The 19,184-nt window shown below is 45.5% G+C and overlaps 1 protein-coding gene across 1 annotated transcript in view; it reads left to right on the top strand.

The window, feature by feature from the left end:
* Positions 1-19,184, top strand: part of SRGAP2 (SLIT-ROBO Rho GTPase activating protein 2) — a 130,044-nt gene that overhangs the window by 46,762 nt on the left and 64,098 nt on the right. The window contains exons 3-4 of the mRNA XM_050984953.1: positions 1,012-1,174; positions 13,354-13,563. Coding sequence (XP_050840910.1) covers positions 1,012-1,174; positions 13,354-13,563 — 373 coding nt within the window. The remainder of the gene's footprint in view (positions 1-1,011; positions 1,175-13,353; positions 13,564-19,184) is intronic.

The following is a 19,184-nucleotide window of genomic DNA, read 5'->3' as shown; positions in this document are numbered from 1 at the left end:
GGCACATGCCCATCCTGCAGATGCCCATCCTGCAAGTGCCCATCCTGCAGGTGCCCATCCTGCCAATGCCCATCCTGCAGGTGCCCATCCTGCCAATGCCCATCCTGCAGGTGCCCATCCTGCCAATGCCCATCCTGCCAATGCCCATCCTGCAGGTGCCCATCCTGCCAATGCCCATCCTGCCAATGCCCATCCTGCCAATGCCCATCCTGCAGGTGCCCATCCTGCAAATGCCCATCCTGCACTTGGCCCATCCTGCCAGTGCCCATCCTGCAGGTGCCCATCCTGCACATGCCCATCCTGCCATGCCCATCCTGCAAGTGCCCATCCTGCCATGCCCATCCTGCAGGTGCCCATCCTGCAGGTGCCCATCCTGCAGGTGCCCATCCTGCAAATTCCCATCCTGCCAATGCCCATCCTGCAGGTGCCCATCCTGCAGGTGCCCATCCTGCCAATGCCCATCCTGCACGTGCCCATCCTGCAGGTGCCCATCCTGCCAATGCCCATCCTGCAAATTCCCATCCTGCCAATGCCCATCCTGCAGGTGCCCATCCTGCCAATGCCCATCCTGCAGGTGCCCATCGTGCAGGTGCCCATCCTGCCAATGCCCATCCTGCAGGTGCCCATCCTGCAGGTGCCCATCCTGCCAATGCCCATCCTGCAGGTGCCCATCCTGCCAATGCCCATCCTGCCAATGCCCATCCTGCCAATGCCCATCCTGCAGGTGCCCATCCTGCACATGCCCATCCTGCCAATGCCCATCCTGCAGGTGCCCATCCTGCAGGTGCCCATCCTGCACGTGCCCATCCTGCAGGTGCCCATCCTGCAGGTGCCCATCCTGCAGGTGCCCATCGTGCAGCTGGCACTGCAGGGTGTGTTTGCCGGGGACAGGAGCTCGTGGCAATGCAGGGAATGGAGCTGAGGGTTTCTGGATGCTCCCCTGCCCCTCAGCATCCGCGCAGCTGCAGAGCCCTGGTGGGATCCTGGCCACTCTGTTTTGTGTCCCTGCAGGAAGGACCAGAACGTGCTGTCCCCTGTGAACTGCTGGAACCTGCTGCTGAACCAGGTGAAGAGGGAGAGCAGGGACCACACCACCCTCAGTGACATCTATCTCAACAACATCATCCCGCGCTTCGTGCAGGTCAGCGAGGACTCGGGGCGCCTCTTCAAGAAGGTAACTGCGTGCTCCAGCACAGGCTCACGTGGCCTCCTCTCTAGAGACATACCTCATTTATTGATTCCATCATTAATTTAGTTATTTATAGTTAAAAATACTACTCCCCCTATTACTTGTGGCGTTTTATACATATATATAATATGATAATGTATAATGATATAATTATAGATATATAATTATATAGATATATTATATATATATACTATTATATAATTATATATTATATATTATATATTATATATTCTATATTATATTTATATTTATATTATTTATATTATATATATATATAATAATATATATTATATTTTATAGATAGAATAAATAAAATCATATTAAAATATATTTATGCAAATACTACTCCCCCTATTACTTGTGGCGTTTTATACATATATATATAATATATATCATACTCTATATATATTATATTTATATATTATATGTGCTATATTATATAATAATATATATTATATTTTATATATAGAATAAATAAAATATATATTAATATATATATATATACTACTCCACCTATTACTTGTGGCGTTTTTTACACATATATTACATATATCATATTTTATATATATTTATTTTATATCTTATATATGATATATTTGTATAATATATATTATATTTTATATATGAAATAAACTTTGCAATATTATATATATATATAAAAAATACTACTCCACCTATTACTTGTGGAGTTTTATACATAGATATTATACATATTATATTTTATGTTATATTTCATATTTATATATAATATATTATATAATATATGTAATATTTTACAAATAGAATAAATTTTTATATTATAATATATATATATATAAAAATACTACTACTCCTATTGTGGAGGTTTATATATATATTACATATACATATGAGATGTTATATATATAATATATATAATATAATAGATATTATAGTTTATATATTATATACTATATATATTTTATAATATTATATTTTATACATAGAAATAAACAAAACATATATATTAAATATATATAAAACATCCCACTCCACCTATTACTTTGTGTATTTTTATATATATATAATATATACTATATAATATTATATATACTATATATATATATATATATAAAATATATCGATATAAAATGCTACTCCAGCTATGACTTGCCTGTTCCTTGAGTTTTTCATGGGAAATGACAAATACATTCCACTTTCACATTCTGTTTCTCTTACACTTCTTTTTTCCAAGTCGTTGCCTGAGCAGAGGAGGAATCTTCTCCTTTTCGAGTTGTGTCACACTGAGCCCTTTTTGACCTTTTAACACTTTCTGCTGATTCCATGGTGCTTGATTGGATCCTTCCATGGAATTGCAGCCTGAATCACTCCTCAGCTCCTGTAATCCCTGCAGAGCAGGAGGGATCGATGTCCCTGCTGAGTGTCACCAAGGGCTGGGCTGGAAATGCCTCACTTGGAAATGGATATGATCCCACTCTGGCTGGAAATGGATATGATCCCACTCTGGCGGAAATGGATATGATCCCACTCTGGCTGGAATGGATATGATCCCACTCTGGCGGAAATGGATATGATCCCACTCTGGCTGGAAATGGCACCTTTGCCTTCAGCCCCTTCAGCAGCAGGGCAAAGCCGTGTCTGTCCTACAGGACTAGGACAAAATCAAATAAATAACCAATTAACAGCAAAATTCCATCTCTGGTTGGAGCCTCGCAGGCCAAGGGCGAGCTCTGCTTGAATTTGTGCAAACAAAAGGTTCTTGTTGTGAAATCCCAGCTCCTCCTTGGGCTGTGTGCCAGGAAAACCAGCTTGGCTGAAGGCCAGATCAGGTGTTTGATTACAGCCCCGCTTGTGCTGCGTGGTTAAAACCAAAAATTGCATCCTCTCTTATCTGGGAGCAGCTGATAAATAGAGAAATTTGGCTGCCATGGACCTGTTGGTGCTTTTTCACTGGAGTCTCTTCCCTTCTGAGCTGCAAGAGGCAGCTGGAATTGGTACAAAAGGTACTGGAATTGGTACAAAAGGTACTGGAATTGGTAAAAAAGGTACTGGAATTGGTACAAGAGGTACTGGAATTGGTACAAAAGGCACTGCAGGCTAGAAAACAGGTGAGGTGTGTGATGAAAATACTGCAAAGCAGTTTTGCAGGCTGTGGATTTAAAGGATGTTACCCATTTATAACCCCCCTCGGTGACACATCTGTAAAACATCCCCAGAGCAGCACAGGGGATGGCAGAGAACCTCTGAACTTGAAGCAAAAAAAGGGATTTTTTCCACTTTTTTTAGCTTTTCCTGGGTTAAAAACAGGGCAAACCTGCTGGCAAAGCCAGGCTGCCTTGCTGTAGGTGTTGGTGGGCAGTCTACCAACTGAAATTTGGGAACTATTGAAGTTAATGAATTAACTTAATCATTAATGATGATTAACCGAATCATTAACAGAGTTAATGATTTAGGCTGCAAATAATGCTGTGAAATGTGGAGAAGATGGTGACACAGAACTCCTCATCTGCTGGGGAAAAAGAAATTCCTTTCCTTGGATTTTCTTTTTTTTTCCCCTTGGTTTTTCTCAAGTCAGGGCTTTGTGTCAGGCTGGGGTGGAGCAGGTGAGGAGGGGAGGGCGGGCAGGGAGGGAAGGAGGTGCTGCAGGTCCCTTTTGGCCCTGCTGCAGCTCTGATTTGTGCAGGGCTTCTGAGAGGAGAGAGCAGCTGGGATAGGGCTGGATGGTGAGATAAGGGCTGGGGAGGAGAGGAAAGGGAAAGGAAAGGAAAGGAAAAGGAAAAGGAAAAGGAAAAGGAAAAGGAAAAGGAAAAGGAAAAGGAAAAGGAAAAGGAAAAGGAAAAGGAAAAGGAAGGTGGTTTTGGTCAGCTGGGCTGGGCTCTGTCTGCAGGCACTGACAGACCCAGAGCTCACAGCCTCCAGCTGCACCAAGGCAATACAGGTTGGATATCAGGGAAAAGTTTTTACAGAAAGGTGATAAAGTGTGGGAAGTGAATTTGTAGGGAATTGGACATTTACAGCATGGTGTGGCAAAAGCTGATAGGCCAAGAAACACTTAGAATGTTCTGTAATTAGGAGATGGTTAACTTCTGGTTGTGAGGGTGTAAACTGTAATATCTGTGTTGTCTCACCCTTCAGATGAGACTGAAAACAGAATAAAAGTGTTTAAATGGCTCTGCGCTGCCCCATGTCTGGGTCAGAAAAGAGCATCATCTGACAATAAAGTTCTGGAATGTTCTGCCCAGGGAGGTGGAGGAGTCCCCATCCCTGGGGTTGTTTAACAGAGCCTGGATGTGGCTCTGGGTGCCAGGGCTGGGCTGAGGGGTTGGGGCTGGGTTGGATTTGTTGATCCTGAAGGTCTCTCCCAACCTGTTGATTGAGACGTGTCCCTGTGGCAGCAAGGAGGGGAAAGCAGAGAGAGCTGGAGCAGCAGAGAGCCTGAGGTGGGAACACCAGCTCCTTCTGCCCCCAGAACGTCACCAGGAGTGGTGGCAGCGTGGGATTTGTCTCTTCAGGCTGGGGTGGAGAGTGCAGGGTGAGATTCTCACCTGGTCACTCCTGGACCCTGCAAGGGGCTGATGGTGGAGCAGGGATGGGTTCCTGTCAGTGAAACCAGGGAATTCCAGCAGCCAGCGGGGCTGCCTGCCCGGCACCAGGGATCTCAGGGTTTGTGGTGGCACTTCTGGGTCCCAGCACCCTGGGAATCCTGGGCTGGGGCTGTGTCACAGAGTGCTGGGATGAGGAGATGATGGAGGGAGGGATGGATGGATGGATGGATGGATGGATGGATGGATGGATGGATGGATGGATGGATGGATGGATGGATGGATGGATGGATGGATGATGGACGGATGGATGGATGGAGGGAGGGATGGATGGCATGGATGGATGGATGGGGATGGAGGGATGGATGGATGGATGGATGGATGGATGGATGGATGGATGGATGGATGGATGGATGGATGGATGGATGGATGGATGGATGGATGGATGGATGGCGGAGGCTGGATGGATGGCTGGATGGCTGGCTGGATGGATGGTGGCTGGCTGGATGGCTGGATGGCTGGATGATGGCTGGAGGGGGAGGGATGGAGGATGGATGGATGGATGGCTTGGATGGTGGACGGCTGGCGACTTGGATGGATGGAGGATGGATGGACGGATGGATGGATGGACTGGATGGATGGATGGATGGGATGGATGGATGGATGGACGGACGGATGGATGGATGGACGGACGGATGGATGGACGGATGGATGGATGGATGGACGGACGGATGGACGGACGGACGGATGGATGGATGGAGCGGACGGAGGGATGGATGGATCGACGGAGGGACGGACGGATGGACGGACAGATGGATGGATGGACGAGGGATGGATGAATGGACGGATGGATGGACGGATGGATGGATGGATGGATGGACGGATGGATGGATGGATGGATGGATGGATGGATGGATGGATGGATGGATGGATGGATGGATGGATGGATGGATGGATGGATGGATGGATGGATGGATGGATGGAAGGATGGACGGATGGATGGATGGATGGACGAATGGACGGACAGATGGATGGGAGCCTTCCAGCCACCTCAAATCTATCCATGCAGATAAGAGCAGCTGTGTTTTTTGCCCTGCTGGATGACCAGTGTGTGTCAGCCCCTTTCCCTGCCTCTGGGCTTTGTTTCCTTCCCTGCTCCCCTTTCCTGCAGAGCCTTGCCATGTCTGAGCTGTGAGCCCCAAAGGTGCCTTTGGGTTGGAAGCTCCCAGCTGAGGGCCAGGAATTCCTGCAGCTCTGTGCTTTTCCATGCCCTTGTTTTGGCTTCTCCTGAGGAAACTCTTTCAGTGTTTCCTGCTCAGGGCCGGGCTGCTCTGACAGTGCTGGAGATGAATCCTGGTGCTTTCAGTGGGAATCTGGGATTTGTCTGCCCCCAGGGGTGGTGTCAGTGCAATTCTGTGGGAGATAAATGGTGAAATAACCACATTTCCAGCAAATAAAACTGTGGAGGGGGGGGATTGTCCTAGTGACAAATAGTTCCACCTTGGGGAGGAGGTGATGTTTTCTTGTTTGGGCAGAGTTAATGATTTAGGGCTGGCTCTGGTTCAGGGCTGCAGTTCCCAGCCCTGGTGCCACCAGCGTTGCTATTCTGGTCCCCTCTCCCTCTCCTGGAAAATCATCCTGCTTTGATGTCTGCTCCTTTTCATTCCTTCATCTCCCTTTGATTTCTCCTGCTTGTCCTCCTTCAGCACAGCCCCTTTATTTATTTATTTATTTCTACATTTCCACATCTATGTATGATTTTATATTTATATATTTGGTTTTTTCAACCCAAAATATTCTTCTCTTTGAGCTGATTCCTGCTTTGATTTCTCCTTTTCCCTCCATCCCCCGTCACCCTTTCTGTTTTTATATTTATATGTGTATTTTTTCCACATAAAATATTCTTCTATTTGTGCTGATTCCAGCTTTGATTTCCCTTTTCCCTCTCTCCCCCTGTCACCCTCTCTATTTAATGTGACCCCTCATGGAACAACCTTCCTGTTCCTTGCATGGTTGTCAGGTTTTCTTGCCTCCAGACGTATCTTTTGAGTGGGATCCCTTGGGATTATTTATACATGTGCAGACCTTTCAGCTGCAGTCTCTTTAATTTGGTCTCTTTAATCACTCTTTCTGTGTTGTCTCTTTGAAATTTTCCTAGAAGCAGCCTGGTAATCTTGTTCAAATTGAAGAGAAAAAAAAAGAAAATTACCTTTTTTTAAAAGAACAGACTGTGGAAGGCTCACTTTGAGCAGGCTCTGAACAAACTGATTCTCCTCAGTTGGGCAGGTTTTTACCTCTGGGTGTTGTGAAGTGACTGGCAAATGTGAATGGGTGGAAAAGCAGATTTATTGTGGGGCAGAGGGCCCTCAGGACAGGCCAGGTACAGCTCAGCATCTGCCTGCCCTGCTGGGTTTAAAACTTTAAAACTTAAAAATTTCTGCTCTGGTTTTAGCTGGGAGCTTCCCTGGGCTTTGGAGCAGGGACCTTTCCCTGCCACAGCCACTCAAGTGAGGATATTCCTGGGGAGAAAACCCTGTTTGGAATCACAAAAACCAACCTGAGGGTTTGGAATTCTCCTCCTGTTCAGCACCTTGGATGGTGGGAAAACCCCCCCAGTTTATCTCCTGGTGCACTGAAATAAAAAATCCACCAGGAGTTGGTTGGAAGCCTTGCATTAATCAAGGAAAAGGAATTATTAATTCTCTGAAGGGGTCTGCCATGACCTACTTTGCAGCTGCACTGCGCCTCTTGCTGCTCTGCTACCAGAAAATGACAAACATTAAAGCTCCCACACGTGGAAAAAGCCACCCCACGACACAAATTATTGGTTAAAAAGCTGGGCATTTGTACAAAAATGTTTCCACCACGGTGTAAATTTGTAAATGTGCAAATGCCATGGGTAAAACTCTGACTGAGGTGCGGGGTTGGTACCTGTGTGCTGCATCCCTGCTCCCCTCCTGGCATCCTCACCCTCCCTCAAACAACATGGGAATATTTAATGTTTGTTCTCCACCTGAGCATATTTAATTATTGCTTTTGAAAAGATGCAGACAGCTGATAGTGTTCCAGAGCAGTTCCAGAATCAGCAGATTTGGGCTCCAGCTCCAGCTGTCACCCTCTGACACAATTTGAGGCAGCAGAAGAGATAAAAATCTCTGATCTTGGTGTGTTACATTCACCCTCCCGTGGCTGTAGTTTGGCTGATGGGGAAAGCCCCTCAGGAAATGCTGATTTTGAAGCCATCCCATCTTTCTGTCGGGCTTGGGAGGACCTGGCTGGGGCTGGAGAGTGCTGACAGCATTCCTGAGCTCTCCTCTTGGTCATCCCCCCAAATATTTGGGAGCTGAAGTCGTTAATGTTGGCTGGAATGCGGAACAGCCCCGCAGCAGATCCCAAAAACATCTTGGTTAAATTAGAGGGGAGCAGGGCTGGAACAAAGAGGCTCTTGAGGAGCTGGCACAGCCCAGGGCTGGGAATTTCTGTTCCAGCCAGGGGTGGCAGAACCTCCAGCCCTGCACATGGTGCAGATACACCCTGGAGTAACAAAGGAGTGTGTGTGTGCTCACAGCAGCCTCCTGGGCTGGGGAAACTGCACCCCTGCCACATCCTGCTGGGAAGGGAAGGGAAGGGAAGGGAAGAGAAGGGAAGGGAGGGAAGGGAAGGGAAGGGAAGGGAAGGGAAGGGAAGGGAAGGGAGGGAAGGAAGGGAGGGACGGAAAGGGAAGGGAAGGGAAGGGAAGGGAAGGGGAAGGGAGGGAAGGGAAGGGGAAGGGAAGGGAAGGGACGGGAGGGATTTCCTAGGGAACCTGACATTTCTTCCTTTCCCCCTTTCCTTTCCTTGCCGGTGCCTTCCTTTCCCCCCCCCCTTTCATGTTCCACTTTTGCCCTTTTCCGCCCTTTCCCTTTCTCCCTTTCCTTCCCCCCTTTCTTTATTTCCCCCCCCCCTTTCCTTTTTTCGTTCCTTTCTTATTCCTTTCCTTCCCTTTCACCCTTTCCCTGTACTGTTCCCGTGTCCTTTCCTTTCCCTATTCCTCGTTGGCCCTTTTGCCCCCCTTCTCCCCTTCACCCTTTTCCTTTCATTCCTCCTTCCCCCTCCCTGGTTTTGCAGGGAAGGGAGGGGGGGCCTCGTCATCAAATATCACCCTATCCCTGTTTGAGAGGAAAAGAGGGTGTCATTCATACCTCTCTGGGTGTCCGGGGAGGGCAAAATAGGGAAAGGGATGCCTCAGCATCTCCCTGCTTTGGAGAGGAGGGAAGGATGTGCCATCTCGCTCCCCTGGTTTTGGCGGGAAGGGAGGGGGTGTTCATCACCTCCATGCTTGGAGAGGAAAGGAAGGGGTGTTCATCACCTCTCTGGGGTGCAGGGAAGGGAAGGGAAGGTGTGCTCATCATCTCCCTGCTTTGAGGGGAGGGGGGTTATAGTAGCTGGAGGGTAAGGAAGGGCAACTCGTGGGGTGGGGGGAAGAATTGCTCCTCCCACTGTTTGAAGGTTGCTAAGTCTTCCTCTCTCTCTCCCAGGAGGGAGGCTTCTTCCTATAGTCACGCGAGGCTGGTGGTGGGTTTGGACCAGCCCAAAGCCCTGTGAGGAGCCCCTGAGGGAGCTGGGGGTGCTCAGCCTGGAGAAAAGGAGACTCAGGGCTGCCCCCATCCCTCTCCCAGCTCCTGAAAGGTGCCTGTGCTCAGCTGGGGCTGGGCTCTGTCTGCAGGCACTGACAGACCCAGAGCTCACAGCCTCCAGCTGCACCAAGGCAATACAGGCTGGAGAGCAGGGAAAGGTTTTTACAGAAAGGTGATAAAGTGTGGGAAGTGAATTTGTAGGGAATTGGACATTTACAGCATGGTGTGGCAAAAGCTGATAGGCCAAGAAACACTTAGAATGTTCTGTAATTAGGAAATGGTTAACTTCTGGTTGTGAGGGTGTAAACTGTAATATCTGTGTTGTCTCACCCTTCAGATGAGACTGAAAACAGAATAAAAGTGTTTAAATGGCTCTGAGCTGCCCCATGTCTGGGTCAGAAAAGAGCATCATCTGACAATAAAGTTCTGGAATGTTCTGCCTGGGGAGGAGGTGGAGTCCCCATCCCTGGGGGTGTTTAACAGAGCCTGGATGTGGCTCTGGGTGCCAGGGCTGGGCTGAGGGGTTGGAGCTGGGTTGGATTTCATGATCCTGAAGGTCTCTCCCAGCCTGGTGGCTCTGTGGTCTCTCTGTGAGCTCCTGTGCCTGTCCCAAGGCTGCTCTTCCAGGCAGATCATCCCCCAGATCTCCAGGAGGAGGCTTGAACCTGCTCAGATAACAGGGACAGACAGTTTATGGGGACAGCCCCACCCCACACACACCCAGCTCATTAGTGGAGCCAATTAATTAAGGTTTGGTTGCACAAGCCCTTCCTCACCTTAAGGGAGGCACAGACAACTTGGTTGCAGGTACAGCCAGCAGAGATCACAGTGAAGCTGGTCAGAATATCTTTTATTTATGGCCTTGTTTACAAAATGAACTGTTCTGCCTTTGCAAAACACACAGAATAACAGAGAAAATAGAGAACAATGCAGGGTTGGCTGCTGCAGCAGTAATTGACACAGAGACATGCACAACTGCCAGCACTTTGCTGTCTTTCCTTGGCATGGATGTTATTCATAATTCCCTGGCACTTTCTGGCATGATGCTGGAATCTCTCGTGCCTGTATGGCACTGGGATCAGCAGCCTTTAATCTGCACTTGGAATTCTCTGGGAATTCAGGGAAATTCTCTTTGTGCATCACCTCCACCTCCCTTGAGCTTTTTCCTGCCATCCAATCCATTTCCCTCTGACTTTCCCAAGCAAACCCTTCTGCTTCCTCCAATATATTTTCATTTATCAGGCTCAGCCAGCTCAGCTTTTTTTCTCCTAGACTTTTTTTATTTTCTGGAATCAGTGCAGGGAGCAGTTCTGCATTAAGAGTGCTCACTGCACAGCCCTTGCTCTGATGCCCCTGTGATCTGTTTCACCTTCACCCTCATGGAAAGGTTTTTATCCACCCCAGCAATCCAGCAGCTCCTTCTTTGAGAGCTCGTTTGGAAGCACTGAGAGTTTTGTGGTTTGACAATTTGGCATCATCTTTACCCCTTCAGCCCCAACCTGCATTAAAACATTCATTTTAATCTGTCAGATCACAAATTCAGCAATTTGTGCAGCAAATGAGCAAATTTTCAGTGCAAGAAATGAACAAAAAGGGGTTGGGAAGAGCAGGGGTGAGAGGGAGATGATGGGGCCAGGGCAGGCAGCGCTGGGAGTGCGTGTGCAGAGCCTGGGAATGAGTGTGCAAAGCCTGGGAGTGCGTGTGCAAAGCCTGGGAATGAGTGTGCAAAGCCTGGGAGTGCGTGTGCAAAGCCTGGATGTGTGCAAGCCTGGGAGTTGGTGCAAGCCTGGTGGGTGCAAAGCCTGGGAGTGTGGTGCAAGTGTGGGAGTGTCGGCAAAGCCTGAGTGTGTGCAGCCTGGGAGTGTCTGTGCAAAGCCTGGGAGTAGTGCAACCGGGGGTGCGTGCAAAGCCTGGGAGTGTCGTGCAAAGCCTGGGAGTGTCTGTGCAAAGCCTGGAGGGGTGCAACCTGGGAGTGCGTGTGCAAAGCCTGGGAGTGTGCGTGCAAAGCCTGGGAGTGTCTGTGCAAAGCCCGGGGAGTGAGTGTGCAAAGCCTGGGAGTGCGTGTGCAAAGCCTGGGAGTGAGTGTGCAAAGCCTGGGAGTGCGTGTGCAAAGCCTGGGAGTGCGTGTGCAAAGCCTGGGAGTGTCTGTGCAAAGTCTGGGAGTGCGTGTGCAAAGCCTGGGATGAGTGTGCAAAGTGTGGGAGTGTCTGTGCAAAGCCTGGGAGTGTCTGTGCAAAGCCTGGGTGTGCAAAGCCTGGGTGTGCAAAGCCTGGGTGTGCAAAGTCTCTCTCTGTGCCAGGGTCAGTGCTCAGTCCCTGCCGTTGATCACCCCAGGAGGAAGAGGCCGTGCCTGGGTTTGAAAGGCAGGTGCCTGCTGAGGAGGGCAGGAGCCTCCCCTGAAATGGAACATGGGAACCCCCTCCCTCTGAATTGTTATAAATTTTAGATTCAGGGGCTCTCAGGTAAAGATATGGGGGCAGGAATAACAGTTCTTTATTAGGGAAGAAAATAAAAAGATAAAATAAACAATGCAGTGACCCAACCCAGCCCTGGCAGAGGCAGAGCACAGCCTGACACCCTGTGGGTCAGGGGGCTGGCAGCAGTGCCACTGGAATTGTGGCTCAGCCCTCCTGCAGGGCCAGGGCTGGTTCTGCTGGAGCAGGGATCCTGGAGAAAGGTGCACTCTGCCTCTGAAGGGCCAGGGGCAGAGGCAGCTGCTGCTCCTCTGGGAAATCCAGTGCAGAAGCCGTGCTGGTGTTCCAGAATCTCCAGATTCTATCCGGGTAGGAATGCTTGGCTCCTCCCCCTGGGCTCACATCTCCCAATGGGTGCTGCAGCTCTTATCAGCCATGCAGGGACAGCCAATGGCCTCGTATCAGCAGGTAATCTATATAATATCGCGATTTTATTATAATTCAGCAGGTCATTATTAGTATAATATAATATTATTATCCCTCCCAGAGGGAGGAGTGGGTGTGGGAGAGATAAGGAAAGCTGCCCCCTGAACAGGAGACAGCTGCCATGCTCATTTTTTGTCTCTTTTTTTCCTTTTTGTCCACTTTTTTTGTCTTTTTTCCCCTCATTTTTTTTTCATTTTTCCTCTTATTTTTTCCTCTTTTCCTTTTTTTCTCCTTTTTTCCTCATTTTTTTTTTTTCCCTTTTTCTCTTTTTTTTCTTTTTTGTCTCTTTTTTCCCTCTTTTTTTTCCTTTTTTCCTCTTTATTTTATTTCTTTTTTCCTTTTTGTGTATCCTGTCCCCTTCATTTTTTTCCTTTTTTCCTCCTTTTTTTTTCCCTTTTTCCTTCCCCTCTTTTTTTCCTTTTTTCCTCTTTTTTTCTTTTCCCTTTTTTCCCTTTTTTCCTTCATTTTTTTCCTTTTTTCATCTTTTTTCCCCTTTTCTTCCCTTTTTCCCCCTCATTTTTTTCCTTTTTTCCTCTTTTTTCCCCCTTTTTTCCCTTTTCCCCTCTTTTTTCCTTTTTTCATCTTTTTTCCCCTTTTTCCCTCATTTTTTTTCCTCTTTTAATCTTTTTTCCCCCTTTTTCCTCTTTGTTTTCTTTCCCCTTTTTCCCCTCTTTTTTCCTTTTTCCTCTTTTTTCCCTTTTTTCCTTCTTTTCCCCTTTTTCCCCTTTTTTCCTCTTTTCATCTTTTTTTCCCCTTTTCCCCTCTTTTTTTTTCCTCTTTTTTTCCCTTTTCCCCTCATTTTTCCTCTTTTCATCTTTTTTCCCTTTTTTCCCTCTTTTTTTTTCCATTTTTCCTCTTTATTTTTTCCTTTTTTCCTCTTTTTTTTCCCCCTTTTCCCCTCATTTTTTTTTCCTTTTTACCTCTTTTTTCCCCTCATTTTTTCCTTTTTCCCTCTTTTTTTTCCCCTTTTCTTTCCCTTTCCCCTTTTTTCTCCTCTCTCCCTCCCCCTCTGTCCTGAGCACTGATTACACCCCCACTGTTCTCTGTCCCTCATTTCTTTCAGGGTCCCCAGCGCTGCCCTTCCTCTGCAGCCTCTTCCTCACCCCTCGTTTCTCTTCCTCTTGCAGAGCAAGGAGGTGGGACTGCAGCTCCAGGAGGATCTGATGAAGGTTTTGAACGAGCTCTACACGGTAAAGCCAAACCCCCTCCTCTCCCCTGAGCCTGCCAAGCTCTGCCCAAAACCCCAAAAAATCCCATTTTCCCCCCATTTTTGTGTTCTTTCAGCTGAGTTGGCTCCCCCCAGATCCAATCTCAGCTCCAAAACCCCACAAATCCCATTTTTTTTTATTTACCATTTTTTCCCCATTGTTGTCTCCTCGTCCCCATTCCTTTGTTGTTCTTTCATCTCTCTGAGCTGGCTCCCCCCAGATCCAAAACCCCACAAATCCCATTTTTCCCCCATTTTTTCTCTCTGAGTTGGCTCCCCCCAGATCCAATCTCAGCTCCAAAGCCCCACAAATCCCATTTTTTCCCCATTTTTATGTTCTTTCATCTCTGAGCTGGCTCCCCCCAGATCCAATCTCAGCTCCAAAACCCCACAAATCCCATTTTTCCCCCATTCTTTCATCTCTGAGTTGGCTCCCCCCAGATCCAATCTCTGCTCCAAAACCCCTCAAATCCCATTTTTCCCCCATTTTTGTGTTTTTTCATCTCCCTGAGTTGGCTCCCCCCAGATCCAAAACCCCATAAATCCCATTTTTCTCCCCAGTTTTTGTGTTCTTTCATCTCTCTAGCTGGCTCCCCCCAGATCCAAAACCCCTCAAATCCCATTTTTCCCCCCATTTTTGTGTTTTTTCATCTCTCTGAGCTGGCTCCCCCCTGATCTCACGTTTAAAAACCAGCCAGAGAGAAGAGAATTATTTCCAAATACCCCCAAAATTTTGGGTTTTTGTGGGGTGTGAGGCACCCCCTGAGCTCTTTGTCCCCTCTTTTCGAGGGGATTTTCCCATTTCTGCTCTCATTTCTCACTGAATCGCCGGCAGACCCAGCAGGAGGAAGAGGGAGGAGGAGGATGGCCCAGAGGGGGAGGATGTCCCCAAGGGGTTTGTGCTGCACAGGGATTTTTTCCTCTCCCATTACTGAATAAAAAACCTCTTCCTCCCTGAAATTTTTGCTGTTGCTGAGCAATTCTCCTCCCTGAAAGCAGAACTCAGAAATGCCTTTTATTTTGCTTTTCCTTGGTGATTTGTTGGGTCATGACCCCGAGATTTAAATTCTGACCCTGGGTTGTTTCTCGTCTCGACCCTCTGGGGAAATTTGGGGTAAAAAAATCAGATTTGACAGAGTTCCAGGGGCTTCCCTGAAATCTCCTGTGTCACTAAAACCTTCAGAGGGAATTGTTTCATTACATTTTTATCACAATTAAAGCCTCAAAGCCAAATATTCAGGCAAGTCAGCACTCCAGAAATGTTTTGTGTTCCAGGGCAGAATTGGCTCCAATTTTGAGTCCTGGGAAGGGCATCAATCTGCTAAAAAAACCCAGATTTTAGGAGCAAAAAATCCCACAAATCCCATTTTTTGTGGGATTTTGTGGGATTTTTGTGACCTGGAGTGGAGTTTCGTGGCCTGGGGGTCATTTCTGGGTGCCAGGCTCTGACAGGTCATTTTTGGAGCCAATTAATGAATTCTGCTAATTCTATTGATATTTTTCATGGCAGTGCTGGGAACTTGAAATCTGATTTATTTCTTGATTCATTCCTCCTGCTGCAGAGCTCTGAATTGTCCCCTTCACCAGAAAAGCTTTTCCTTTGCAAAAATCCACTTTTGGTGGTGCTAAAAAATCCTTTTTTTTTTTTTGTTTTTTTCTGGAATTAAAACCACCCCAGTGATTCAATTTAGTGGGAATTTTAGAACTATTTCTTTCTTAGAAAGAAATATTCCTTTGAATATTTCTTAAAAATAAATATTTCTTAGAAATATTGATTGATTAGAAATAATTCCACCTCTTTTTCTGCTGGATGTGGCACTCAGGGTGGGATCAGCCAAAGCTTGGATGGTCCTGGAGGTTTTTCCCAACCTCAGGGATTCCCTAATTCCATCTCCAAGGGATTTGGAATCCAGAAAGAATCCCTGCTTTTGGGCAAAGTGCTGAAATCTTTACTTTCTCTGCATAAATAAAACACTGAGGGTTGTCCCAGCCTGGAATTTTGTTTTGTCTGTCCCCACACCAGAGCCTGTGGCAGAAATCCATTAAAAACCCCACCAAAATTGGGATTTCTCCCTCTGTTTTTGCTCTCTACAAAAGTGGCAAAAATCCATTAAAAACCCACCAAAATTGGGATTTCTCCCTCTGGTTTTTGCTCTCTACAAAAGTGGCACAAAATCATTAAAAACTCATTAAAATTGGGATTTCTCCCTCTGGTTTTTCTCTCTACCAAAGTGACACAAATCCATCAAACCCCACCAAAACTGGGATTTCCCATTTTGCTTTTGCTCTCTATCAGAGTGACACAAATCCATCAAAACCTCACCAAAATTGGGATTTCTCCCTCTGTTTTTTCTCTCTATCAGAGTGACACAAATCCATCAAAACCCCACCAAAACTGGGATTTCTCCCTCTGTTTTTTCTCTCTATAAAAGTGGCACAAATCCACTAAAACCCCACCAAAATTGGGATTTCTCCCAGTTTTGCTCTTTGCCAGAGTGACCCAAATCCATCAAACCCCACCAAAACTGGGATTTCTCCCTCTGTTTTTTCTCTCTATAAAAGTGACCCAAATCCATCAAAACCCCACCAAAATTGGGATTTCTCCCTCTGGTTTTTGCTCTCTACAAAAGTGGCACAAAACCATTAAAAACTCATTAAAATTGGGATTTCTCCCTCTGGTTTTTCTCTCTACCAAAGTGACACAAATCCATCAAACCCCACCAAAACTGGGATTTCTCATTTTGCTTTTGCTCTCTATCAGAGTGACACAAATCCATCAAACCCCACCAAAATTGGGATTTCTCCCTCTGTTTTTTCTCTCTATAAAAGTGGCACAAATCCACTAAAACCCCACCAAAATTGGGATTTCTCCCAGTTTTGCTCTTTGCCAGAGTGACCCAAATCCATCAAAACCCCACCAAAATTGGGATTTCTCCCTCTGTTTTTCTCTCTATAAAAGTGACCCAAATCCATCAAACCCCACCAAAATTGGGATTTCTCCCTCTGGTTTTTCTTCTCTACCAAAGTGGCACAAAACCATTAAAACCCCACCAAAACTGGGATTTCTCATTTTGCTTTTGCTCTCTATCAGAGTGACCCAAATCCATCAAACCCCACCAAAATTGGGATTTCTCCTGGTTTTTCTCTCTATAAAAGTGACCCAAATCCATCAAAACCCCACCAAAATTGGGATTTCTCCCTCTGGTTTTTGCTCTCTATAAAAGTGGACACAAATCCATCAAACCCCACCAAAATTGGGATTTCTCCCTCTGGTTTTTGCTCTCTACAAAAGTGGCACAAAACCATTAAAAACTCATTAAAATTGGGATTTCTCCCTCTGGTTTTTCTCTCTACCAAAGTGGCACAAAACCATTAAAACCCCACCAAAACTGGGATATCCCATTTTGCTTTTGCTCTCTATCAGAGTGACACAAATCCATCAAACCCCACCGAAATTGGGATTTCCCATTTTGCTTTTGCTCTCTATCAGAGTGACACAAATCCATCAAAACCTCACCAAAACTGGGATTTCTCCCTCTGTTTTTTCTCTCTATAAAAGTGACCCAAATCCACTAAAACCCCACCAAAATTGGGATTTCTCCCAGTTTTGCTCTTTGCCAGAGTGACCCAAATCCATCAAACCCCACCAAAATTGGGATTTCTCCTGGTTTTTCTCTCTATAAAAGTGACCCAAATCCATCAAACCCCACCAAAATTGGGACTTCTCCCTCTGGTTTTTGCTCTCTATAAAAGTGACACAAATCCACTAAAACCCCACCAAAGTTGGGATTTCTCCCAGTTTTTCTCTCTACCAGAGTGGCACAAAACCATCAAACCCCACCAAAACTGGGATTTCTCCCTCTGTTTTTGGTCTCTACCAAAGTGACCCAAATCCATCAAACCCCCACCAAAATTGGGATTTCTGCTGCTCTTGCCCCCTGCCAGCTGTGCTCTGGGCAGGAGAGGAGCAGCCTCTCCTTTTTATTACAATTTTATTGTAATAAAGGCACCCATTATTACCATTTTAACCCCTCCTCCTCCTCCTCCCCAGGCTGAGCCCCTGCAGGGCTGGGGGGAGTGGGAATTGTTCAGGCTCAGGCTGTTCCTGACATTCCCTTTCAGCTGGAAATCCAGAGCCTGGGCTCTGCTGAGCCCTGCAGCCCACGGAGGGTGAAATTCCCGTTCTGTTCTGCTGCAGAACAGCTGGAAATGGGATTTCATCCACAATAAATCAGATTATTCACAAGTGGAGCCTTTCTTGCTCTGCTTCATGCAATTCTGCTTTTTTTTTAAATATTTTTTTGCCCCCTGTGAGTTTTGTGTCTTGTTTGTTTTGGTGAGGGATTCAAATTGCTTTGCATTTATGGATAAAAACCTGGTTTAGACCTCGTGTCCTCTGCTGCTGTTTGCTTAGCACAAAGCTGGCCATGAATATCACATGAGATAAATGGGATTTTTGTGGCTGGAGGTGGGATATTTATCTATATTCACTAATAAAAATGGGATATAATGGATGTTGTCCATACAGCACAGGGTCCAGGTCTCCCTAAAGCCAAGAACCACACGTGATTATTAATTTATTTAATAATAATCTTATAAGTAGGTGTTAATGTTGCTGATAGTCTATGTTTATAGGTGATATTGATGAGATAGTTATAAATGGAGTGATGACTGTATTAGAATATATGGGATAGGAGTAAGGACTGATATGGGTGGAGATGGAGGGGTGGTCATGATGGAGGGAGAGGGAGGGAAATGGAGGTACGAGGAGGGAGATGATAGTGAGGGTGCTTATATGGGGAGCGGGATGGGAGGCAGGGGAGATGTAGGGGGAGGGAGAGGATGGAGGATAGGGCGTGTGATGGCGGGGAGAGGGAGGGAGGGTAGTTAGGGGGAGGTGAAATGAGGGCAGAGAGGAGGGAGAGGGGATGGAGAGAGTGAGGAGGGAGAGGGAGAGGGATAAGGGAGGGGAGGTGGGTGAGGTTATTATAGTTTATTATATTTCTTTTTATTCTTTTATATTGATTAATTTTAATTATATTTTACAATTATTTTTATAGTATTATTTATATTAAATATTTATTGTGTTTATATTTATATATAATATTTTATTGAATGTACTTTATTTTTATATTGTATTATACATTTATTTTTGCTTCTTTATATTTATTTATTTATAATTGTTTCTATTTTAAATTATTTTTATATATTTTTATATTATGTTTATTTTGTTATATTTGTAATTTAGGTTTTATTTTATTTTATATTTATTTTATTTTATGTATTACATTTATTTTTTATTTATTGTATTTATTTTATGTATATTTATTTTGTTTATATTTATATATAAATGTTATTTTATTTATTGTTATATTTATTTTATTTTATTTATTACATTTATTTTTATTTATTTATTTTGTATTTATTTAGTTTTATTTTTATTTTATTTCTATTAATTTTTCTATATTTTTATGGGATTTCAATATATTATATATATAATTTTTCCCCATAAGATACCAGAAGTGCTTCCATGCCCCAGATTTCTTGGAGCAGGTGGCCCTGAGTGGCTGCTCAGCCCCTGAGCTGGCTGGCTGTCCCAGCTGAGCTTTTCCTCTTTTGGAGCAGCCAGGGAGCTGCCTTGGGCTGCAGCCTCTATTGCAGAGCTCCATTATCATTATTTTTATTATTTTTATTTTTATTTTTATTATTATAGCCCCCTAATATCTCTCTAAATAAACTTTTCTGCAGCTC

The sequence above is a fragment of the Serinus canaria genome, chromosome 26 (genome assembly GCF_022539315.1).
Source record: "Serinus canaria isolate serCan28SL12 chromosome 26, serCan2020, whole genome shotgun sequence".
Lineage (NCBI taxonomy): Eukaryota > Metazoa > Chordata > Aves > Passeriformes > Fringillidae > Serinus > Serinus canaria.
This window is presented reverse-complemented; position numbering and strand designations above follow the sequence as displayed.